Source organism: Anopheles arabiensis, chromosome 2 (genome assembly GCF_016920715.1).
Source record: "Anopheles arabiensis isolate DONGOLA chromosome 2, AaraD3, whole genome shotgun sequence".
Taxonomy (NCBI): Eukaryota; Metazoa; Arthropoda; class Insecta; order Diptera; family Culicidae; genus Anopheles; species Anopheles arabiensis.
The window spans coordinates 34,184,953-34,209,857 of NC_053517.1; the positions used below are offsets into that span (position 1 = coordinate 34,184,953).

Genomic DNA, 24,905 nt, shown 5'->3' on the forward strand with positions numbered 1-24,905 from the left:
AGGCTGATTTTTATCGCTTCTGCTTCTGAATGAAGATTGTAAGTGTTTTGAGTATTCGTCAAGTCTCCAGAAAGCTCGTTGGAGCAAAAGTTTTCACTCGTTCTGTCAAAAAGTGATATTCAAATTTGGTTATAAAAATGCTATGAGACCACCTGGACTACATACACTTTGATTCCAGATTCGATCACCTGATTTCTTTAATGCACCTTGGGATAAATGTAAACAAACCCGTGTTTTCGAGCAGGTACTCGAATATAATTCTAGCTTTTAGGCTAAAATTTTCTAGACTGAAAATCGCAGGCTAGTTTTTTGTGTGGTTTTGTATGGATTGTTTACATGATTTCAGCCTCCAACTGTCAAACTCCATACAAAAAACTAACTAGAATCGTGAAGGCCCCCAATATTGGCAAAATCAACCCTACAGCCTTTAGGAGGCAATTCTTAATTAGGATCTTTAAAACAGTAAAAGAAACATCCACCAACAACCAACAAATCCTTCCTGCCACATGTTTTTTTATGTCTTTAATAAGGCTAATTTTGGCATAGATTTAAAACTGAACTATTCAATCAAAACGAGTTTGACACCACTGCTCTGGATAGTTCCACAAAAGTCACCAAAGTATGGTTTCGTCACAATGTCTGTATGAATATCACATGATGTCTAAAAGCAATCATTCGAATCGTACTTACCTTGTACACGTCAAAGTTTTCCACGATCGAATCGAAGCAGGTGTAGAGATCGTTCAGCAGATCGACGACCTGCATCGGGGTGCTCTGCGCCGATATCGAGGTGAAGCCGACAATATCGCTAAAATAAATAGTTACTTGATCATACGTTTCCGCTATCACAGATTTGCCCATGATCAGCTGTGCCGCTACGGATCTGTGTGCAAGACAAAAAACATATATTGTAAAATTAAATTAAAATCGCTTTAAGCTCCACGTTACCTGCCGCCACCACCAGCACTTACTTGGGCAACAGTTGGTACAACAGTTCCTCGCATTTGCGCTTCTCCTCGAAGTAGTCCTGCGTTCGCTCGTCCACCAGGGCCTCCAGATTGTTCGCATACTGCTCCATGCGTTGCAATAAATTATCTAATATGTTACCAGATTCATTTTCTCTGCAAGAAATACCAAAGAGAAAGTGGCAACAGGGAAACATTGTAGTAAGATTGTTGTTCGACAAAATAATAACTGAGGCAAAGAGAGAAAAGAACTGCGCATTTGTTGGGCACGTGGTAGTAAAAGTATTGGCAAAAGATGGGAAACAAAAGCACTCATACACTTCGAAGACAATGTGCTATTATGGGTGGAAGGAAGGAGACTCAAACAAACACAAAACAAATATTGAAAACAGCAAACGCTCCAAAAGGCTGGCAGTGGCGTATGGTTTTAATTCGAGCACAACCGAAATGGCCAGCAGGGGAAAAGCTCCGGTTTCTCGGCGAGAGTTTTTTTCATAGGAAAACAGCGCCAACAGGCAAATGGAAAAGTGGAAAATAAGCGAGATTGTTGATGCTTTGTCGGTTGCTACTGCTGCTGCTAATTAAACGATTGGATTCGTCGATGATGATGATGGTAAAAGTTTTCCTTATTTGTCGGCCGGCCCGTGCCGATTGTGCTTGAAGGAAGTTTGTGACTTTTGTTGTTGGCCTTTTTTTTTGGCCGCAGTTCAAAATGCAAGGTAGCAAAAATGAAGAATGGAGTTGTTTTTTAAAACAATTTCTTCAATTCGTGCGCTTGGGAAGGAAGAAGTTGCTCAGTCGCCACGCCATTCATTGAGTCAGTGTAACATTTGTTTGCCTTTCGTTCTGCATGTCGAACTAATAGTTCGACTGTCTGGCCATCGTTTGTGAAACCCTTTTCTCTCTCTCTCTGTCTCTCGCCCGGCGCACCGTTCGGTCTATTAACAGCCAATTAAGTACGGTCTTTGCTATTTTGGTCCACTCTCCGTTCAGTTGAAGTATTTGATTAGGTAGAACGGTAGCAACTTGTTCCACCCATCCCGTCTGTGACAATCCGCCAATTCCAACCCCACCGCCTCGCCGCCCCGGGACCGGATCGTTCGCATTCGGACGTAAAACCAGCAGCAGCCGGGTACGTGGTACGGTTGAATAAGTTGCGGTAGGGCATTGGTGTTAATTAAAGTAACAACCCAGCAGAATCCTCGTACGTTCTACGGTTTTCGGCAATGAGAGAAGAAGAGCCATTTCCAATTCCAACTCCATCGGTAGCCCACCATTCACAGTTGTTCACAGAGGAGGCTCGTTGGGTTACTGGTTTTGCGTTGCTTTCAAATTGTGGCTACGGGCGTGTTAGAATTCAACATCTAAAACTGGTGGAATTAATGGGCGAAGAGCTTTGAACAATGCTCTGTCAACGGGACGATAATTCCTTTAATTAGGTGCATGCGTAACGGATTTGATCTGGCATAATTAGTTTGTGTGGCTTTGTTTCAAAAGTTGTGCTTGTGCTTGGTTGGTTTTTGAAAAGTTACTGAAACAAGGTTTCAAATAGTTTAACTGCGGTGAAACAGTTGAAGGTAAAATGTTGCTTTCATACTGTCGGGATAACTTTACACTTCCGTTGTTTTAAATTGAACCGGAAGCCATTGAAACTGATACCGATGAATGGGAAAATTAGCTAGGATGTATTTTGCAGAGGAAGTACATAACTGCGTTTCCAAGCATGGTACGGCAATTCATTGAGATAGTCCTGCCTGTATCACTAGTGAGGTTGGCTTTCAGTGACTTATTTACTACCAATTGCAGGATAGTCAGTCCTACGTATGGAGTAACGGTTGCGAGTTGATCACCGTTCCACGGGACCGACGAATTGCTTAAGAACAAAGGTCTCCAAACGTTTCAGCTCGCAGGTCGCATTGCTTCGCATATAACGATGTTGAGGGCCATTTTTCCGGTGCTTGTAGCTAATGCGAACGTTTAAATCTCGTTTTTATATAAAAGCCTAACAGAGTAGACAAAACCTTTATAGCTTTGTATTATTGAAGCTTGGTATACGTCTCAAAAAAGTAACAATTACATTTTCTATAAAAATAGTCACTATAATAAACGATTTATTTCAACCTTTATAAAATCATCGCGGGTCGCATAATAGGCTCTCGAGGGCTGTAGTTTTAGACCCCTGCGTTCAAAGCATTAGTACGTCCATCATACATTGACATATAAGCATCAAATCTATGTCAAAATCCATGATTTATTATAAGAAAAGTGGCCGTAACTTAGAAGAAAAGCGAGCAAAGCTCCAACCAGTTTCCGTGGTATAGTTTCATCAAAAGTAGTGGTATAAAAGTGACTTCTAGAACTGAATGTTCTGCTTACGGGTGAATCAATTAGTAACAAACATGAAAGCTGACTAGTGGTCAGGATTAGACAAGATTAGATCAGATTACGACTGTTACAAGGTAAGGAGCTACCGAGTAATAGTATTTCGGTCGAAAAAGTTGGTAAACAAGATCAACAGTAAATGATACTTCATCTTACGCGTAAACTCGTGCTACTGAATTACAAAGTACTAATTTGAGCCTTGGGGCTTGTGAAGCAATTGCATGGTTTTGGACAACAACTTCTTATCTATAAAGAGTTCGTATGTATGACTCGTCTACCTTTAGGGCCAAAGGACAAATTGTACCTGCAGTAAAATTAATCTACTTTCTGTTTGTTACATTACTTTGCATTAATTGCATTAATTGCAATGCACCAATGCAGGGCGACAGTGGGGTACATACATTTAGGCGTAAAATGTTTTAGCCATGTTAATTTTAGCTACTAAACTCAACTGTGTAGGAATGGAAATGGTTGAAAGATAAAATGGTCATTTCCACCCTCGCCTACCAATTTCATATTTAAAATGCTTTTTTGTTGGCTGCAGTTGGGCTGTCTATGTTTAATTTGATCATTTTAGCCATCCGCCCTTTTTCCCAATGTTTTGTCACTTTTTTTAGCCCTCTTTGTACAGATGTTTATACAGACCCTTAATTTGTAAATACCATGGAAGCAAATGAATGATTCCAAACTGTGCTAGAGAGAGAGAGAAAGATATGACCGTTAAAGTGTACGGTCATGATTTAAAATATCCTTTCCACCCCGTACGCGGTAACCCACCGTACAAGGGAAAGCTTTCACGGTTAGCTTCTGTCTTCTGTCCCCAGCCCCTTGCACAGCACTCATTTCCATCGATCACGAATACAACAACGTCTGCTTTCCATCGCTACTTTTATCGCTACAGGCAATCGAATTCACATCCGATCATTCGTCATTGTTGACGCCCGTCGAACGTACACTTCCGTCACACGCGTTTGCGTACCATTGCGTGAACGCGGTACGGAATGCTGTAACACACACACACACACACATTTGTCCCTTCAACTTCCGTCGTTTCCTTAGCATATGCACTTTAAATTCTCCTAAAATGCTTGTGAAAGCGATTGTGTGCTCTTTTTCCCCCCCTTCTCAATCCCTTCTAGCTTCTGGCAGCTGGCATTGAAAGAGGTGAAAGAATGGAACGAATTCGCTTTGTTATTTTTACGGAAAATTGATGTTTATAAAGCCGGTTTCAAAAAAACGAGCCTGAACCGGTGGACGGGAAATTGTTTTTCTTGCGTGATTTCCCACCATGATCCGTGTGTGTGCGGTGTGTGCACAAGCGGCACCGAAACACCTTCGAAAGCTGTTTTGGTTCCCCTTTTTTCGAACTCGTTGCATGAGCAAAAGACCTCCGTGTGTGTGTGTGGTTGGTGAAAGCTTGATGTTTATTGCATAGTTTACGCTTTCGAGGTGATGAAATAAGGAAGCAGACGGGAGCGGTGCTCGATCAACGGAACACGCGTCGTATGTCGTGTGTGGTGCTGCAGATGGTGCCGGCACTTTTGATTGAGCTGTTCGATAGAAGGTTAAATGAGTGCAACATTATACCGTTCTTCGAGCAGGTGAGCGAAAGGTGAAAGACTGGAAGGGTTAATGGAACGATAGAAGATTGCTAGAATGATGTGTTACCCACAGCGAATGATGGATGTGTAAGAGATGCTGTGGCCAGAAACTCAAAAGTAAATAGGTGTACAAAATAATAGATTTATATAAAATATATCAACAAATGTTAAGCAGCATATTCCGCAATTTTTGCAAAAAGTGCTGTTTCGTGGCCCACCAATTACTAAAGGTCTCGTTTTGCTTGTTATAACAATTTTACGACATTAAACTTTAAATACTCTGTAAGGCGGACTTGTGCAAAAACTCTTCTGTTCTGTGTGATAGTGTAAGTAAATGAATGTTTAATCTGCACATTAACTCTCCTTCCGGCAATACTCTATTGATTGGCTTGGCGCACTCGAATGCACTTCGCGTTCAGTTCAGTTTTAATCGCTGTCCCCCTCGGCACGGTGAATATTTATACAAACTTATAGTGAAAGTAAAGCAAACAAAAAACTCTCTCCGTTCACAGTGCTTTTGGAACAAATTCAATTTGTCGTTCCTTTGCTACTCTGGAAGGAGATGGGAACGAGTGATCCGGGCCGGACAGACAGATATGCAGACAGACAGACAGACAAACAGCCAACAGCAGCCGGTGGTAGACAAATTGGCAACGATTTGATACAATTTCCTGCCATCGGCATTTTCTTTTAACGGCTGTCCAAACGACAAGGTACAGGGACACAATGCTGAGAGTGTGCCGAGGGAAGCAGATTCTCGAAGGACGGTAATTGGAGCAAGTGTTAAAATGAAGGAACTAGATTTTTATCATCATTTTGTTGGAGCTTCCGCTTAGAGGTTGAGCTGATGAATATAAAGCCAATGGGAAGAAAAAAGAAGAACTGGCACACAAACGCACGCACACACACACATACACGGACCAATTTGATTTAATTCTGTGCAAACTAGGGAAAGTTAATCAGCTGCGAAACATGGTTTCAGGAGCAAGTGAAACTCTCAAGTACTAAGTTGTCGGAGTGAAGGGAAGAAAAGCACTAGAAAAGGACAACGTAGAAACCCTCTCCCAAGTGGGGCAAAAGGTGTAAAGGGAAGAATGTCTCGGGTTTTCCTTTCCAGCAGCGAGCAACTTTCCCTTCACAAGTGGCCAAATCTACCATGCGCCTCCATGCACGTTAGGCGAGCTTTTCTTCACCCTGGTGAAGCAGAAAAACGAGCACCAAAAGTAGCGTCTTTCTTTCTATCGCTTTCGCTGATTGGCTTCCTCTATTTCGGTCCGAAAATCACCGGCCCTGCCATGGTTCGATTCGATTCGATTCGCCAGATTGATTATCGTTCGCCTGGCATGCTCCTGTGCCGTCCATGCTGAATCGCGCTGAATGGTAAGCGTAAAGATGATGCGTGCTGCTCACTTTCATTAGCCTTCCCATTGAGCACTCAATTACCGTCGGGCGAGAATCGGGACTGGGAATTGGCTTGATGCTCTTGAAAGCAACCGAAGGAAAGGCAAAGCTTTATTTTGGTACACATTTCGATGTGTTTTGATTGATGAGCGGGAGCGCTTTATGAGAAGTTTTGCTTCATATTGGTAGAAATTGTGCTTTTGAACAGGGCAAGTCTTGAACACGCCCAATATGATGTACTCATTAGTAATAGTATTCAGAAAGTGAATGGCAGACTAAAGCTTATTAAATTACCGAACAAAATGCGGAAACTGGTCACTTACTTGTTAATTTTTCTGATGATGGTTTTGAGCCCACTAAAGTCGGGTCGGTCTGTCGGTTCCTCTGACCAGCATTTGATCATGATGTTGTTTACGTCCTCGTACGACGACTCGTCCACCTTTGGCCGGAAGGGAGCGTCCAATATTCCCGGCCCGTCTCTGACTAGTTTAATAATTTCTGCAATTGACACATAAAATAGCGAAATATTACCATCACATCTAGAAGGCCTTGATATTTTTGAAACGTAAACGTATAAACCATTTGGAACAGTTGTTGTTCGCATCTTCCTATCGATTGTTTATTTGCTGATATGAAGGAGACAAATTTTGTGTGAAAAGCTTCGACTCCAAATTGCTAGACCGTAGTAGATAGCGTTGCCAGCGAAAAAAATACAAAATGCCACCGAAAAAACCGGGCAAAAAGGTTACGATTCAATTGCGCCCGTTGGAGCGTGCACGAGGCTCCTCCTTCGAACAGGACCATGCCGCTGGAACATCGTCTGGCGCACCCGTCAAAGCAGTTCTAAAGAAATCGCGCTACAAAATCTATGAAATACCGCGCAAGTCCGAGTTTTCCGAGTATCTCTTAAAGCTACGGCGCGAACAGGAGAGGCTAGAGCAGGATGATGCAGATCTGCGAGTTGAACCACCGGCGCACGAAGCTGCGGGCCCAAGCCGGCAGGCGGAAGCACGGCCAAAGTTGATAATGTTCGACAATCCCATCAGCCCGGTCAGGCAGGGCAGTGTCGTTGAGTATCGGCCGAAGGAGCGCCACCCGTTCAAGGAGCTCGTTAGTAACTATCTGCGACGAAGCTCGCATCCAAAGCAACTGCTAGGTCTGTACAAGATACCGGTGGTGAAAAATTGGGAGCAAGTGATCGAAGATTCGCTGCGCAAGATGGCGGCCGAACGATCGACCCGGGGGGATCAGTGGAAGCAGCCGCGGCTGCAGTGGTTAGATGAGTTGGAGGAAGCAAATCGCCAGCTACCGGAACCGAGCCGTACCCGGAGGAATATGTTCGATCCTTCCATCTGTTGCTTTCTGGCGTGGTGTGGAGGTCGCCGCCGCCGTCGACGCCTCGGTCAGCGCTGGTCGGATGCTTAAGCTGCACTGCTTACCTTTGGGAGATTTCTCCTCGGTGCCGAGATAGAACGGACCCTGGCGCGATACAATCTCCTGGATGATGATGCCGAACGAGTAGACGTCCCCTTTCTGGCTGCCCGCCGGCGGACACTGGGGATCGCGCAGCAGTTCCGGAGCGGTCCACAGCAGCTCTGCAAATAGATTGTACATCATCTCGTGAGGCTTGAAATTGCTTTCAGGAGCGTTTTCACAAGCAAAAACCACATACTTTGCCAGTAGGCATAGCTCTCGATGTCGGCATCGTCGGTGCTGCGGCGCAGCTGATGCAGCCCAAAGTCCGTCACCTTTAGCACGAACCTCGAATCCACCACACAGTTGGACGACTTGAGCGAACCGTGCGAGTGCAGATCGGTCGAGTGCAGGAACGCCATCCCCTTGACGATGTCGTGCATCAGCGAGATCTTAAACATCCAGTCCAGCTTGATCGTTTCGTTCTCCAGTATGTCCTGCAGCGAACCCTTCGGGCAGTACTCGGTCAGAATGAACGGTTCCGGGTGCAGATCGAGACAGGCGCCGTAGAACCGCACCAGATGGTCGTGCTGGATGTCCTTCATGCGCTTGAACTCCAGCATCAGCGACCGGGTGAGGCTGAGGTTTTGTACGTTGATCTTCTTGATCGCCACCTTGCAGCCCTTGTAGAAGCCGAAGTGGATGTAGATCTGCCGATCGCCGGGCAGCGAGTTAAGATCCTCGGAGTAGATCGTCTGCAAGGGAGTGGAAGCGACTATCGATTGGTTGTTTCTTTCGATTGCCGGGTTGCTTTCTAACGCGCGCTACTTACGGCTTGGCTGCCCCGCTTTACCATCGAGTGGAAGCTGCCCCGATGGCCGCGGCTCGGATTGCACGACAGCACATCGTTCGGGTTCACCTTCCAGGTCATGGAGTTAATTTCCGCCTCGAGCTTGTAGTGCCGATAGCCCACGATGGACGCGATGCCCATGCAGACGACGCAAACCCCAAGCACGAGCGACAGTATGGCATAGCCGGGCAGTGCTGTGTGAGGATGAAGGAAAGCAGACGGAGGATCGTTAAGTTTGTGTTGACGGAATCCCCTGGACGGGGGGTGTGGAAGTAATGCTTACAATTATCCGGACACAGGGACCCATCGAAACCGCAGGTCGGTCGGTCTGGCGGTGCCTTTGTGCGATCGCCTGCCCAGTGGATGGCTTTACCCTCGACAAACTGCACCCCACCGCCGTAGTAATAGTTCGCCACGACCTGAAAGGAAGATGCAAAGAATATTGCGGTAAAAAAACACCACCCGGAAAGGAATGACCTCCTCTTCCCGCCGGTTACTCACCTCAAACAGACCCGTCTCGGGGTTCAGATCGAGCAGGGAATAATTCGATATACGGTCACCGTTCGAGTCTATCGTCACGTTGCCGGTAATGCCCTTAAAGCTTCGGCCCCACATCAACTGGGCCAGGTGCGTACCGTTGATGGGCTGCCGGAGGGCACGCTCCACCCCGAGCTGCGCAATGCTGTCATTGAGGGCGTACGCGTACAGCAGTACCGCATCGTAGAAGGCCGTCACAAACGTTGACACGGGCTCATCCTCGGCGTACGTGTGGTTGTACTTTGTCTTGGTCAGTTCCTTCACCTAAAACAAGACCACGCATTAGGGTGTGTGTGTGTGAAAGTCAAATAAAAAAAAACCCAATGCAAAGCAAATCGAATCTGAAACCGCGTCTAATGCGCAGAAAGGGACACATAATCTCATTTAAGCCAAGACAAACCCACTCGGATCGCGCGCGTGGCAAGCATACTGCAAGCATGCTCTAACAAGAGGTCGTGCATCTTCACACCGAGGGGCGAGGGAGGAAGGGAGGGCGCAGATTAGGTCTTACAATTCCCGTCACGTACCGCACGAGAGCGATTGGATTGGATATGGAGGGGATTTCCGAATGCGCCTGCCTGCAGCACGCAGACCGAAGGAGCGGAGGCAAAATCGAAGAAAATAGGATTTTAAACTGCTTCATTCCACCGGGATCGGTGGGAGATTTTCTAACCAGCGTGGAAATCGGTTCTACATTTTTCCTTCGTTTTTTTATTTTTTTGCTTTTCCCTTTAATGAAAGCAAACCGGAAAAGTGGTCAAACTGGTGTGCGGTGTGGCGCGCAAATTCTGAGAACTAGTGAAGTGGTGTGAACCCGCAGTGATGCCGACACAGGAACCGACGACACTCGCCCAGTGCACTTCAGCATCAGAGGAGCTTCGGTAAAGCAAAGAGAGCCGCGCCTTTATAATGGGGAAGAGGGTTTTATTTTAACTTTAGTCTTTCTTTTTTCTTCTTTCAGCCGGTGGATTAAAACCCGTAATTGCTTTCGAAGTGGAGCTGCCGAAAGGGACTTTTTTGTAAGCCGCAGTGCTAACTAAAGATTAATACGGATGGGACGCGGCTTAGGCGCTAAAAGAACTATCTTGCTGCGTCAGATTATAACCCGACGGCTCCAAGATTTACTGTGAGGATGTGCGTTTAATAAGTTGAACAGAATATTAGAGAATTTTAAACTTATTCGTAATTTTTGGACCGGAAAACCATTAAAAAAACAATCCTAAGAGCCAATACATCCCTCAGAACTGGGAAAAGAAACTCTTCAGCTGCTTCTAGTCAGAGAGTGAGTGTTGCGGGTAAACTTTTATGCATTAAAATTCCCATCGTAAAATCGATTTACGGGTCTTGCCACGCATCTTGGAATAGTTTTACAATTTATTACCAAACCCCCATTGAAAAAACTTTTCACTGAACGGAAATTCTTAGGCAAATTCCGACGGGTTCGAAAAGACAACGGCTAGAAGTATCGCCCAATAAGGCAAGATTCCTCCGTTCGCTTTGGGTGGGGGCTCCCTTCACTCGACAACTTTTCCTTCCACAGCCAGTCCGCCGTAATAGATGAAAATAGAGAAAGAATGTTATTACTTTCAGTATGACAGCAAAACTGGACCGTCACTGACTCACTGTGGGAGGGGGGGAGCATGTCGTTTCCCTCTCTGGACGTAACGTATGGGATGGGGAAAAATTAAATCAAGTACGTCATGACAATTTCCCCGGGCAACTAAACTTGTTCCTTCACATTTGCTTGACATTTGTCATGGTTGCCCCAAGAGATGAGACACAATTGAAGGAGGGATTTAAAAAGGGTTCAGAGCAAGAGAGAGAAAGAGAGAGAATTAAAAAGAGAGAGAGAACATTTGACCACCAAACCAGCAGACAAACTGCTGAATGCGGGTTTCTATCACGTTGCGAAGCTCCATCGTAAACTTTTCCTACCAGCCTTAATCCCCATGCAGCCAGCACAGGGTCAGTTCTCGTTCCCCTGCTCACGGGCGAGTTAAAGGGGTCACTTCCCGGCATACTTTCTGCTACTGCAACTTGTCAACTCTTTTTCCATGCTTCCCCTCTCTGGTGGTTGTTGTAATGCCCAGTGTGATGAGCGGTAATTGAAACAGACTTTGCCCGCCCATTTCCTAACAGAAACCCACTCCGTCAAAACCTTGACCACTTGGTAGCGGAAAACCACCCACAGTACCTGCCAGCGAAAACAGAGCGTGGAGAGAGAGAGGGGGGAACTTACCTCCTTGGAAAACTGACGATACTCTTCGTCCTCCGGTTCGCGGGCAACCACCTGTAGCAGGGCGGTGAACGCTTCCTTCGCCTTCTGGTTGCGCTCGTCGGTGTCGTTTTTGGCGTACCAGGGTGGCTGCTTCGTGGCCGTCATGCTGTGGGTGTGTACGGTACACGGTGGCAGTGTCGCCGATTGGGAGTTGCAAAAACGAACGAGATATAAAACACGAGCGAAAAAGATGAATGAATTTGAATGCGAAACAAGACCCATCATATCTTCGGTTCGATGAAGGGGATGATGCAGGGTTGGTGAGGGAACAGTGAGAAGCATAAAACAGAACAAAAAAAAGGACAACCAACCCAACCGGGTGGGTGGGTTATTACGAAAATGAAATGGAAATTTCTCGATCGCTCCGGTTTAACCTAATACACTGTGTCTCTCTAGTGCGGGGTGGGAGCCCGCCTTTGGGACTGTCGATGCGGAGGATCTTCGTTCGCGAAGGAGGTTTCAAGTGGAACTGGAGCAGCATACGAAGAGCATGGTTAGACACAACGGTAGTCCGACTTGGGTCGGATTTAAGGTCCCTCAAGTATGCGCTAGAAGCTAGTAGTTGAATTGGAACGATGCTGGAAAGATTTTGATAAACCGGCACTGGTTGCAGAATTTGATACGTGTGTCGGGAGGGGGGGGGGGGGAGAATGGGATTTGCAGCATGGATGAAGAAATGCATTGTTTTACGCTCATAGTTCATAGTAGTACGACAAAAAAGTAAAGAAGCATGCACTAGCATCGTTTCAATATTTTTTACATATTTAAATTTCATTTTGAAGGCGAACATTCATAGAGAAGGGCATAATAGGAAAATGAAACTGAATTGCAAATCCAGAAGTCCAGAAGTGGTCTGGATGAAATTGAGAATATTTTAAAAGCAGCATGAAATTTTTGATTAAATTGAAATGATAATATTTACTGTTGGTATAAATTCAGACTGGTGGAATTGATAGATAAATACAAAAGAAAAGGTTTCAATTTGGGTATTAAGATTGATGGATTGTTGCATTATTTACACATGAAGAAGATACTCGTTTGCTTTCCGCGAGAAAATCTAATAAAGCACCACCCAACCGAACACCAAAAGCTCCTTTCCCATTCAATTGAAAGCTCGCCTCCCGCACACATTACGCTAGAATGAGGCGATAATCCTCCCCCTCTACATTGTCAAACAAACAAATTGAAATAGGAAAACCGTGAGATTGATTCCCTCACCGTCCCCTCCCTTCGTTCCATAACGTACCTTCCAAAGATTTCAATGTTGAAGAACACGTACTCGCCACTGTTGACCATGTTGAGTTCGGCGGCCGCTAGCATAATTTCCCGTATTGTCGACGGGCTGGCACACATGATGACAACTGCAAGGTAAAAGCAAGAAAACAAACAAACAAAAATGAAGAAGATGATAAGACGTTTGCGTAGGGTACGATAAGAAACCGTTAAGTAGCGATGCGCACAAATGGTGAAAGATGCTGGCAAACACCGAAAAGCTAGAACAAACATGCCGCTCCAACCCACCAAGGGGACCGGCGAGTTCGACGACGATTGATTTTCGCGCAATTGCGCTAAGCGTTGGCTAATGGGGGAAGAGAGGGAGGTGGTTCTTGTGGAATGTGTCGCAGGAGCTTGTGTTCAGGGTGGGCGAGTGGGTCGCGGCTATTTGTAGTTGCTTTAATAGCTGTTTGTAGCCGAAAAGCTTTTTCAGTGGAAGGCAAACATTTGGAAAGATGGGGAATTGGGTGATTTGTAAAAGCAAACATAGGAACAAAAAAAAAAAACAAATCCTGTTTCGTAAACGTTGTTTTGCAAACAAGATTTTGCAACAAGAATGCGCCCCTCGTGAGGGAGGAAAAAGCGCGCGTACACTTGCTTCTGCGTAATGGATAATCTGCCACGCTGGTCGCGAATTTTGTCCCATCAATTAAGCTTCATATTTTTCGGACGAAAAAATGCAGCAAGTGGGCTGTGTGCCCTGCTGGGGTTAAGGAATGTGCCAGTGGGTAAATTAGATGGTAGTGAGCTAACGCTGGTCCTTGAAGTTTTGCACAAAATTAAGTTCTTATTTCTATGAAACTGTGTTAAATATATAATTCTCCGAAGGCAGCAGCTGCCTTGCATGAAAGCTTTGCATAGACTTTCAAATTATTACGCTTTCAGTATCATAAAATTTGTAATGCATTTTTATTCTATTTAGTACAACGTATGCACGATTTGAAGTTGTACTTTTTGTGTGCAATTCGTGGTGAATTTTTTGTAAACCTCCACTTAACCTTCCACTGTAAAATCCACTTGCATGGCAACAAAGCGTGTAAGCTTTTAGTTTATTTTTCAACATATAACATATAAAGCATTTTCCTCTCAGGAAGGAGAGGGGGGGGGGGGGGAGGTTGGGTGAAATACACTGAGCTTGCACTGCCCATGGAATACAAACAAGAGAAAACAACTTTGCACAACATTGACTATGACACACGCTACCGTGCAACCACACATTCCGCCAAATGGCGTCGCGCCGTGAAGAGTTTCATTTACGTTTTACCTCCATCGTTAGAGATTAACGTTGTTTAAAAAGCCTTTACGATGTTTTGGTGCGACCAATTGTTGAACATGCTAGTATTGGGGCCCTTCACGATTCTAGTCAGCTTTTTGTATGGAGTTTGACAGTTGGAATCTTAAATCATGTAAACACTCCATACAAAACCACACAAAAAACTAGCCTGCAATTTTCAGTCTAGATTATTCTAGCCACAAAGCTAGACTTAGATTCGAGTACCTGCTCGAAAAAATGGCAAAACAAGGTGTTGTTTACATTTATCCCAAGGTCCATTAAAGAGATCTAGTGATGGTATCCAGAATCAAAGTGTATGTAGTCCAGGTGGTCTCATAGAATGTTTTTTATAACCAAATTTGAATATCACTTTTTGGCAGGGTGAATGGGTGAAAACTTTTGTTCAGACAAGCTTTCTGGTGGCTTGACAAATACACAAAACACTCTTAAAATCTTCATTCAGAAACATAAGCCCAATTCATAAATCTTGGGATAAGCCCACCTGTATATTATACCCACTTTCATACCCACTGGAAAACTGCTAGCTGACAGGCTGAAATTTCAGCCTACGAACTTAAAACGGAAAGGGCCCCATTATTTGGAATCCTTCCACTATCGATGGTAGTTCAAGAATTGAAAGCATTCAACGTCTCTTTACTGTCGTTTTCTTGGTGCTGCCTCCTTATGAAACCCGATTGCAGATATTTGGTCTTCATTATTTAAGCAACCGCCGCCAAATGTCTCAAGCATGTTTTATTGGTGGCCGTTCTAGTTGACTTTACTGATTCTCCCGATTTACTTTCTACTCTTCTATCCTGCTTTAAGTGGTTTAACAATTTTTTTCTCTCTTTGCGCTATCCTCATTCTCTCTTTTTCTTCTTTTTCCAAGTTTACAATAGTCTCTTTGTGCTCTATCTGTTATCTTTTTAGTTGTAACATCAGAAGTTAGTTTAGTTTTATTTTTATTAAGAATTAGTTTTAAATATTCGCTATTTGGCCTTCATGACAGACATTGAATTAAAAAAAAATGAAATTAAATGAGTGAAATGAAAATCGATAACATTCGATGATGTTCGATGGAAAGTCCACTCAGAAACAATGCGTTTCATTGCGAATATTTTAACGCTATATGTGGGCACATAAAAAAATTGGCATTTAATCGAACGTCATCGCACCACACAGAATGACAGTTGTGTACATACATCAGGCGTGAAAAATTTCAGCCATGTTATTTGGAATTTTTTTCACGCTTCACGGCGTGAAACTGCCTTGGTATGTCTGGTTGCACGGTTAGGTGGATTGTTTTGTTTCAATATCATTAACACCATTAGTGTATTGTTTTTGGCGATGCTACAAAGTTGAAATGCTTTTAAGCTTTCAGGAAATATTATAAAAGAGGACTGTATCAAATTGAAACAGAAGGAGGGAAACTATATTTTCCCCATTGGTTTATTGCAAACTATCCTATGCACCTGCAATGCACTTTTCTCTCGTGGCTGCATGCTTTCAACCCGTAGCTCATGCCCGTTATCTGCACCCATTTGTATAATAGTTTTGGGAAAACCCCCCTGCTGTGTATGCGTTAAAGTTTGTTTGGGTAAAACCAGGGGCAATGGTTTAGTCCGGCAAACACTGGGCACTGGACTGGGTGTGCTTTTTTGAAACCACAAATGTTTGCTTTCCTGGGAGAAATGAATGCAATTTCCCTCCAAAAAGTCAGGCACAGTAAACTATTTGGTTAGTAGGGAAAAAATAACAAAGCACTGGTGTGCTTATGGGAATATTCAGATAAAGCATATTTCGGGCAAGTTGTTTGGTGTAGAGCTGAACCAAGCTACTCATGCTAGCAATGTTTTTGCGGGAAGCAAAGTTGTGTCGTGGAATAAATTAGTAAATTGTTTGGGATGGCCATCTCATGTGTGATAGTGCGTTAAATTTAACATATTTAAAATGTCCAACAGAAATATGTGAACAAAATGTAAACGCATTCTACTGGCAACCCGAATCTATCTCGGAGGACTGTAAAATGTACTTCAAATGTGCAACCAGTTCCATAACTTCCCAACAAAAAGAAACCATTTACCAAAGCTCCCGAAAGTCGACACCCCCTTAAAATAGCTTTAAATTGAAAGCTTCCCGCCCAGAGCTCGGAAAATCTCTCCCTTCCGTCGTAAATAATCATTTACCAAATTTATGTTATCCCTTTGTTTACACCCAAGCTTTCGAAACTTCTTTACACCCCTTTCTGGTCCATTTTTAACTCCCCCAAACCCGAACACCAACGCAGCAAAGCTTCTCGGCTGCTAATTCAAGCGCTAAATTAATAAACGTTCAACCCAACGGTCATCACCACCGTCGGGGTGCACGAGAGCTGGTTCACGGGCGGTGGTTCCATTGAAAACCATAAGTTGTGATCAGGCTAACCCGCCCCTTGAAAACCCTTTTCTAGCTTTCCGGAAGGGTTTTTTTCTGCTGTGTGCTTTGGTTCGCGCCGGTTATCTATTATCTGTGAGGGTGTAATCGTACACCACCGAGCGAAGCGAAATGGGTTCGTCATTCGTCCTTGCCAGGACCATTTCCCGGCTTACATAAGCCACAAAATGACGTGTGCACGTATGGCGGCTACAGGCTACGGGGGTTATGGATGATGTGACTCCGTGTTTTAGTCACAGTTCTGTCTTCTCCAATCACTGAGCGTGCCGGTTCGTGGAAATTTGAACCACCATCACCACCATCCGGTATCCGCTTGGTGAGCTTCGTAGATTATGCCATAATGCAACGAATCAAAGGTATTTCTGGAAGCTGAACTTATGCTGTTGTTTTGCAATCGGAGCTGGGGGGAAAGGGATTTTCACACACAGTGTGTGCACAAACAAACCGACTGCGTAGACCGCGGGCACAAATGTTTTGTGGTGTTTGTTTTCGGGGATGGTATTGTTTTCGGTGCCCCCAAGGAGAAGGAACCCGAGCCACACACACAAAAAACCCCCAAACGCATAACGTACCAACGAAAAAGGGACACGAGCAGGGTTAAGTTATGACAAGACCTTGCTTATCATCTGCGAAGCAGTGGCAAAAAATACCGCCGGTAAATAGAAAAGCACACATACACACTGAAGGCGTCATAACGGAGATGATTTATGCGACGGTTTCCGAAAATATCTCGTCTTCAAGCCCTGGACGGGGACTGGAAAGAAATGGACCATGCAGAAAGGAATGGGAGAAAAAAACACTAACTCCCATTGCTGTAAAGCTGTAGCGGGATTGGTGTTAAAATTAATGTTTTTTTTTTTCTACACTACAACTGGCCGCTACTAGAACAAGAGGACCTTATTCTACCAACATGAAATGTGTGTTCTTCGTGTTTGAAATAGTTTCGTTTGAGATTTGCTATATTGCTTGCGCCGAATAAAGGATGTATCTAATTTCCCACAATTTAGAAAACAATTCTCTTTTCCCTTTCTTTGGAAGGGCTTTTTTGTGGTTAGCGCGTTCATTGTATCATCAAAGAGTTGAGAGTGCTTCTTCGTAACACTTCAAAAATACTTAAAAAATATTCCCTGTACCCCGGCCTTACGCCGGAAATAAAATAGAAAACTGATAAAGCTTCCTTTTTGGACGGGGCGATCATACCACCATCATCATCATCGTCATCCTTTTCCTGCCCGGGATGTGGCACAGCACAGTAAGCAAAATAAGAAAATTGAACCCAAATCTATCCCAAGTCTTTTCAGAAAACAGCGGAAGAACCGTCCCGGTAAATTTCCTACACGCAAAACTTTGCCGTTTCATTCCTTCGGTAACGAGCTCTTACCTCACAGGAGAGGCAACGACTATAAAATGGATTAAATCTGGGACAACTCAAACATCCAACCCGACCCCCGGGATCGGATGTATCTAGGCAGGATCAAACTGCGCTCTTTTCCAGTCCGTCATCGCATTGGAAGGATTTTCGTTTGTTTCCGGAACATGATGATACGGTGGTAGAAAATGGAGCAACATGGAACACGCGCAGCCTGTCTTTTTTGCTGTTTCACACGAGAAAGCATCTGTTTTGTAGTCACAGAACGAAGCGTGGTGTATAGTTTAACGTTGCTTACAAATTTAATGATTACAATTCAATTGATTCATAATTTGTAATAGTTATGGGTGAACCCATAACTTCACAGCACTGTTGGAAGGGACAATCCAATTTAAGCAAGCAAACCAAACAGCTCGAACAGGTTGGCTTATTTTTGTTTGCTCACGTTGCACCGGTTCCGCTGATTTTGGTTGGCAAGAACTCCTTTTTTCCGGGATAATTACGTGTCCCATGGAAAAGTAATTTCCTGCTGTCTGTTACCACCCGAGACAGGTGCAACCGGGAAGAGGCCGTTTTCCCCTTATGCTCGGCTGTCGGATCTGATTCGGTGCGTTCCTCGGTGTGGCTATGTTTGCGGTTATGCTACTACCGGGATTCCAGTAGTCTACGCGTTGCTCGCAATATCATCGTAATTTCCCAAATCTATTTCACTTTCATCATCGAACAATTTGCCGTTGGTGGGCTATCCGGTGAGTTCAATGTTTATTGTTTCTGTTTCTTCGTCGTAGTGGAGAAGAAGCTGGAACCGCGCATCGGCCGGTACAATTTCAAAGAAGCACAGCAAGGAACGCTATCGGTAGGGGAGGAAAGGTTGATATCTTGGGAGAATGTTGGGATTGAATTTTGACAAACAAATGTGGGTTGTTATAAATTGTTGAACGAGAGCTCTTGGAGATGGAACGTACGCCCTGTTTTTCTGCACCTCGTTAGGGAGTGATTTGTTGTTCTGAATTGTTTGTTGTTGATAAAGTGGGTAGATTATGGAATTCAAAATAAGTGAAAGGTTACACACAGACGAAGCCGTCGCCGAAAAGTGGGTTTGTCGCTCAAAATATTTAAAATCATAATAGTACAAAATGCGAATAATTTGAGACTTGCATAGCTGCATGAAAATAAAGATTGCGTAGTGTCTTATATTGCTTTACTGATGTTTGAAAGCGAATGAAAAAAATAAAAAAAAATGATCTAAAAATCACTCTGCCGTGAGAAGCGCCTGAAAGTATGCTACATGATGTTTTGAATTACTTTTTTACTCTCCTCAATAATATTGAGTCAGTGGATTAAACCAAATACCTTGAAATAAATTTGTAAAATTTAACACAAATCTTAATAAAAAATGTTATAATCAAACTCGTTAACTATTCGTCAAGAGGTAAGAGTTAAATGATATAAAAACAAATCGAGTCTTTGTGAAGAAGTAAACACAATGTAACCATTTTAAATTACAGCCTAGAAAATATAAGAACATTAGTATTCCCATCGACGATTATGCAAAGAAGCAAAACAAAAGTACAAAAAAGTTAAACACCACGAAAGCAGAATGATAAAATTTAATTTTAAACATGTTTCAAATATTCAATGACAAAAGAAAAAACAAAACACCGATAAAACAATTTCGGCTGCAGCAGCTCGAAGAAAATAAACATTGCACACTTACCACTGCACGCTTCTCAAACTCAAACATTTAATTAAAGCCATTACTCCCATAATGGAGCCCGCTGAAGTTTAATCATTGCAGCAGAATTCTTCTCACTCCACGACGATGTGCCATGGTTGGCGGCGGGACAGTGAATCCAAGCCGACACGCCATAGAGCAACGCAAGAAAGTGGGCGAGTTTTTAAGTGCTTTAATATATGCTCGCATGGACGGACACGGCCATGGCACGGCCACTGTGGGTGCAACGGAGTCCTGCACGGAGCGACAGCAGGATGCATCGCCTGTGGGTGAAGTGAGAGCAAATCGTGCTAGAGTGCAAACTATGTTTCGCTTTGAAGCAATGACATGAAAAGTGGCAGCATCTTGCCAGGTTTCAGCCCTGCCCGTGTTTGCCACCCAGCGTATGGGTGCTGTTGTGTGGCAACGGTTTGCTCATAAATGGGCCATCTACTTGGGTAGGAATAGGAGTGCGGTTCTTGTCGTTCGAATGTACCGAAGCTAAGGTAAGGTGTGCACGATCTTTCGTGTATATAATTTTGCACTGTTTGTACCACAAGACTCCCGACTCTGCAAAAAAGTTTCAAAGACACACAGTCCCAACAGAGTGACAGGTTCGATCGATACGTTGACATGGTTCATTTTGGGAAGTTTTCTTGGGAAGGGAATACGTGTTTGTTTCTGTTGCTTTTATTACACGCGATCGGTACAGCTACACTAGCTGGCGGAAGGTGGCTCGCTCTAGCGCAAAGAAGATGCGTTTATGATGATGAAGAAGATGTGTTTTCTGCGGGCAAATAATTCTGAACAGGCATCTCTATATCCATCCCGGACAGGCCGTTTCCGGATGACGGAAGGCACGTACCGAGGCAGCGGCAAAAAATAGTGTCACCGGTTCGTTGGTCCGTTCGAAATTCCGGAAGCATCCGTGAGCGTCCCGTTTGCACTGGTGGCAATAATGAAAAGCTAACAATAGTGAGCGAAAACGCAAAACAAAAGAAAACACGGCTTAATGGATAAAACGCGAAGGTTGGAGGATTGGAGGAGCAAAAAAAAAAAAAGATCGTTCCATTTTTCTGTTAGTTGTTTTTTGTTTGGTTTGTTTCTTGCATCCGATTTGGTGTACCAGCCGTTCTCGTCGTTCGACCGGTTGTCGCTTTCGCGATGAAGCATAGACGCGAGGAATGTTTGCCACAGTGTCTTAAAGGTTCACTTCCCCTGGAGGGGTAAATAATAGAGCCCGTCCGAGTCGTATTCATTCCCGCTCTGTCCGCAGTTTTATCGTGGTAGAAAGCATCAGAGTGCTAAAAAAGACTGCATACTTTTCACAGTAAAGCGAACGAACGACAACCCGGAAGCGTACGTCTAGAAACTATCCCCAAGCAAAGTATGTCCTTCTTACAAAATTCTTCCCGTTTGTGCGGCGTTAGTTAGTTCCTCCCAAAAGCCCCACTAGTTTGTTATTAATTTTCTCCGTCGGAAAAGTTGCTTGCCTAGCGACAGCTGGCGGGTAGGGTAAGGCGAGATGCTGTAAGAAATCTGCCTTTGGGAACATTCCCCAAGCTTCCATAGCTTCAACTTTTCCTCCAAATAGAGACGATAACGGGGACAACGGATAAGCCATGTACTAATCCGCAAAACAGGACGACACAACTTAACACTCAACCGGCAGTGGCAGTGAGCTGGAAGCTTCTGGACAACGAAAGTGATACGGCAAGTTTTCGTCCGGATTATAGAACACAGTATCGGAAAATGTGGAGGGGAAAATGGCGACGAGGACACGTAGCTACGAAAAATAATTCCCTAAATTCTCCATGGGCTCCCAGGGTAAAGGGAGTAAGCTGTTGACTGCCCGTTTTTTGCTAAGAAACTTTGCCGGCCGGATTAAATGCCCGTTACCTGGAATCATTTTAAGGCTATCAATTTCAATTTTTCGGTAATTAAAATTTACACTTTTATCGAGCAGCTTCGAGTTGAGCAGATTCAATGGCGCACTGTTTGCGAAGTTCGTTCACAGGATATTTAATTGGGCTGACAGTAGAGAATGTTACAAGCGAAGAGGCATCGTGGAAAGTGTTTGTGTCAAAGACAGATCAAAGCGGATGAAGAATGAAAATGGTTTCACGAGGTGCTTTACACTATCATGCCTCGTCTTAAACAATTACGAATTATTTAACGGGCGGTAAATATTGGCAATTAAGGATCAAAGAAGCATAAATACACATCTCACGCAAATGCAATTGTTTGAGCAAGCTGATAAATAACGACATTCAATCAACAACAATCGATCCGTGGGATGTGCTGTAACGTTCGATCATGCGTAGTGTATGTGTGCTTGAACAATCGGCTGTTTGTAGAGTGTAAGTTTCAAGAATGAAGCACGCACCTACCAAATCCCGACGATACAAATGAACTGCAATGAGAGCGTAAGCGTGGCGAAATGGGAGAAAAGTAGAAAAAAAAATGACTGAATCAGTGAGCTTGTAGATGAGTGATAGATGATGAAGAGATAAAAATGAAAAAAAAAAAAGGAAAAGTACACAGAGATCAACAGAAGGAACAACAAATATTGAAAAGGTAAAGGGAAACATGATTACGGTTTGATTGGTAAAGTACAACGAAGTTCACTGTACTGGATAGAGATGTTTGTCATTGTTTAAAAGTGTGCCATTTTTATTCCATCCAGTTTATTGACCCATAATCGATCATAATCGAAATGAAACGTGATGAAATGTCACACCCATAAAACAAGCAACACTTTGTTCGTGCATAAATGCAAAATCGGTGGCTCGTGTTAAGGAGCTTCCTCGCTTTCTCTCCCTCTCTTTCTCTCTTTGATCAGAAAACAATGAACGAACCATTAACAAGCCTACCAGTGCCTATAAACCACAGACAATCCATCGTAAATCCATAAATCACTAAAAGTTCCCGTACTCGGGGCTTTACGAGCCGAGTGGTGGGGGAAGAGGCTAAGGGATATGAAGCGCATGAGCGATTATCCTTTGGTGAAATTCATAATGTGTACACCACGCTCCTAGGGAAAGGAGTTTTCCCATGCGCTGAATTTTTGCCTGTGGTAGGCTGTTTCCGCAACCCACTTTGCGTGCTGCTGATGTCAGCTGAAAAAGCCTACAGCTGCTGGTGGCGATGAGGATGAGGATGATGACTTTGCAAATAAAATCATTTTCACCCTTTTCCCGGGGCTTTTGACGACTGAGTGGTGGAAAGGCTCGGATTGTGAGACGACTGTAGGAAGCTCTTTGCCTTCGGACACGTTCTTCGGACCGTCCTAGTTTCTTTGTCACTCAGCACCGGGGGAACAGCGAACCGATGTACACCGGTTGCAAATAAAACCGATCAAGCCAATCGTCCCCAAAACCCGGGTGGCCACAGAACCCGATCAGACCTGTGCATTCATGATAAATGCAAACCCCATTGACAAGTCATAAAGCGTAAAGAATGGATCTGAAATTGATAGGGCACACGTTGGGAAAAACGGAAGCACTTATGCGTATTGGAGAAGAGTTTCACCACAAAAAGGGGACTTTAGGAAGCACTTGGACGCTTTTAAGAGCTGAAACGGATTGAGTGATTTTGAAAAGCTTTCCTATGATAGCTATGCGCCTTTTGTACTGTAGGAGATGCCGTAGGAAGTAAGTCATGGCACATACTATGCTCTTTATGTAGATATTAGCTGCAGTAGGTACGCTGTACAATCATGCGAGTGTTCATGACAAGCTTGAGAAGAGATGTGACGCAAATGTAAGGAAAGAAAAATAAAACAGGAGAGATGCGGCAGAGAGTTGTATTTTCGCCATTGAGTTGCGCGTAGACAAATAGCTTTTCAATTTAAATTGATTTTGTCAGTGTTATGGTTTTCAGTTACAGAGTGATTAGCTTTGTAGTAAATTGGCCACAGCAAACAGTACGGTGCCACGCCAGTATCATAACCCAAGACAATACAAATGCAACATATGTGCGATTTCAAAGAAAGCACCAATATCCGATCAGTGTAATGAAACGTAACTCTACACGTGGATGGAAATAACTAAGAATACTGCGTATGCCCGATCTAACCCAAAAACACTCACAAGGGTTGTTTGTCGTCCGGAAAACCTGGGCCGGAAAACCCGGAATGCTCAAAATATAATCAACTTCATAGCAATATATTCATACATAGCAATCAAGACATACATAACAAGAATCGCGTCCGGAGTTTCCTTTGATAATAAGTGTCTTTAATCCGGGGAAGTATTCTGAGATCTCTTGGATGATTATTTACTCTATAAGAAAACCGATAACATCGAAAACAGATCACCGGTAATGCAAAGTTAAATTTAATTAAATTTAAGCATAATCTAACGTTTGACGATTTAAATATAAGCTGAGCCTGAATTCCATACTAACTGAGACAATAAGCGAAATTAAACTGCATCAGAAGAATTTGAAGGACTCCATTAACGCCGTGGTAAGGTGTGGCTTGAACGAAAATTAGTCATGTTATATCATTGCTTTTATGTTTGAGTTGTATGTTATAGTTGTTAATTTAAAGTAATATGACATGTATATTTGTTTAGTACACCACACATTTGTTTTAAAAATATATATGAAAAACTGACAAGAAAATTGGAACTATATTTAATACGATCACATCATAATCAATGAAAAGAGTCACCTGCTATGAGATATGCTCTTATTTCGTTTTTTTTAGAAATATGTGTGACATACAAACTCAATAATGGGCATTCCGGAATAGTCCGTTGAGTGTAGTGCATATGTTTCACAAGCAATTAGTCACGTTTAAATTATGCCCGAGACTTGTTTAGTGCCAGGGTTTTTGTCTATCACGTTGAGTTAACCGAAGCAGGATAATTCGGGGAGAGTGGCGCTGCCAACCAATTGGTTGCCGACTGTGTCATCCAAAACTGTGGCTAACGTTTCCAAATCGATCATCGATGTTTGGCAAGTTTGCACGTTTTGGCAGCATGGTGCAATGAAATCCACACCCAACGAATTACCGGAGAGACAGACAGTGTGGAAAATTGGTGGGTATGCCTGTGTGAGAGGGGTATGCAGTACAAAATTGAGGTAAAAATACTTCTGCGTGGTAGAGTTGAACCAAACCAAACAACTGTATAACCGCAACAGCGGTTCTTCGTTACCGCATTTAAGTTCCATTTTTAGGAACTGCAGCAGTGAGATTTAGCATTGCACGAGTGGCACGATTTGGTTTTTTCTTGTTTTTCTCCCCAAAAGAAACTGACCCGATTCGTATTGGAACGCTTTCTTGTAGTTTATAACTTGAAAGGATCATTCAAGTTCATTCAAAGAATGCATTCCATCATGAACATTTAGAGCGATAGAATGTTAACAATTGTCCAAAAGTTCAACGATCGAATGGGATAATTTGCTGC

General features: G+C 43.6%; 2 protein-coding genes across 3 annotated transcripts in view; one reads left to right on the top strand and one right to left on the bottom strand.

The window, feature by feature from the left end:
- Positions 1 to 24,905, bottom strand: part of LOC120897330 (atrial natriuretic peptide receptor 1) — a 39,572-nt gene that overhangs the window by 9,312 nt on the left and 5,355 nt on the right. Inside the window, exons 3-12 of the mRNA XM_040302143.1 lie at positions 12,674 to 12,788; positions 11,389 to 11,533; positions 9,114 to 9,413; positions 8,896 to 9,031; positions 8,595 to 8,806; positions 8,022 to 8,517; positions 7,789 to 7,944; positions 6,673 to 6,847; positions 972 to 1,121; positions 691 to 883 (exon numbers count right to left, since the gene is read on the bottom strand). Coding sequence (XP_040158077.1) covers positions 691 to 883; positions 972 to 1,121; positions 6,673 to 6,847; positions 7,789 to 7,944; positions 8,022 to 8,517; positions 8,595 to 8,806; positions 8,896 to 9,031; positions 9,114 to 9,413; positions 11,389 to 11,533; positions 12,674 to 12,788 — 2,078 coding nt within the window. The remainder of the gene's footprint in view (positions 1 to 690; positions 884 to 971; positions 1,122 to 6,672; positions 6,848 to 7,788; positions 7,945 to 8,021; positions 8,518 to 8,594; positions 8,807 to 8,895; positions 9,032 to 9,113; positions 9,414 to 11,388; positions 11,534 to 12,673; positions 12,789 to 24,905) is intronic.
- LOC120897358 lies at positions 6,895 to 10,351 on the top strand. Of its 2 annotated transcripts, none has more exons than XM_040302205.1 (2): positions 6,895 to 10,030; positions 10,089 to 10,351. In XM_040302205.1, the coding sequence occupies exon 1, from the start codon at positions 7,067 to 7,069 to the stop codon at positions 7,772 to 7,774; it is 708 nt and encodes a 235-aa protein (XP_040158139.1). In that variant the 5' UTR covers positions 6,895 to 7,066; the 3' UTR covers positions 7,775 to 10,030; positions 10,089 to 10,351. The 2 variants fall into 2 exon arrangements, with proteins under 2 accessions (XP_040158139.1, XP_040158131.1); XM_040302197.1 differs by having other exon boundaries at positions 10,111 to 10,351.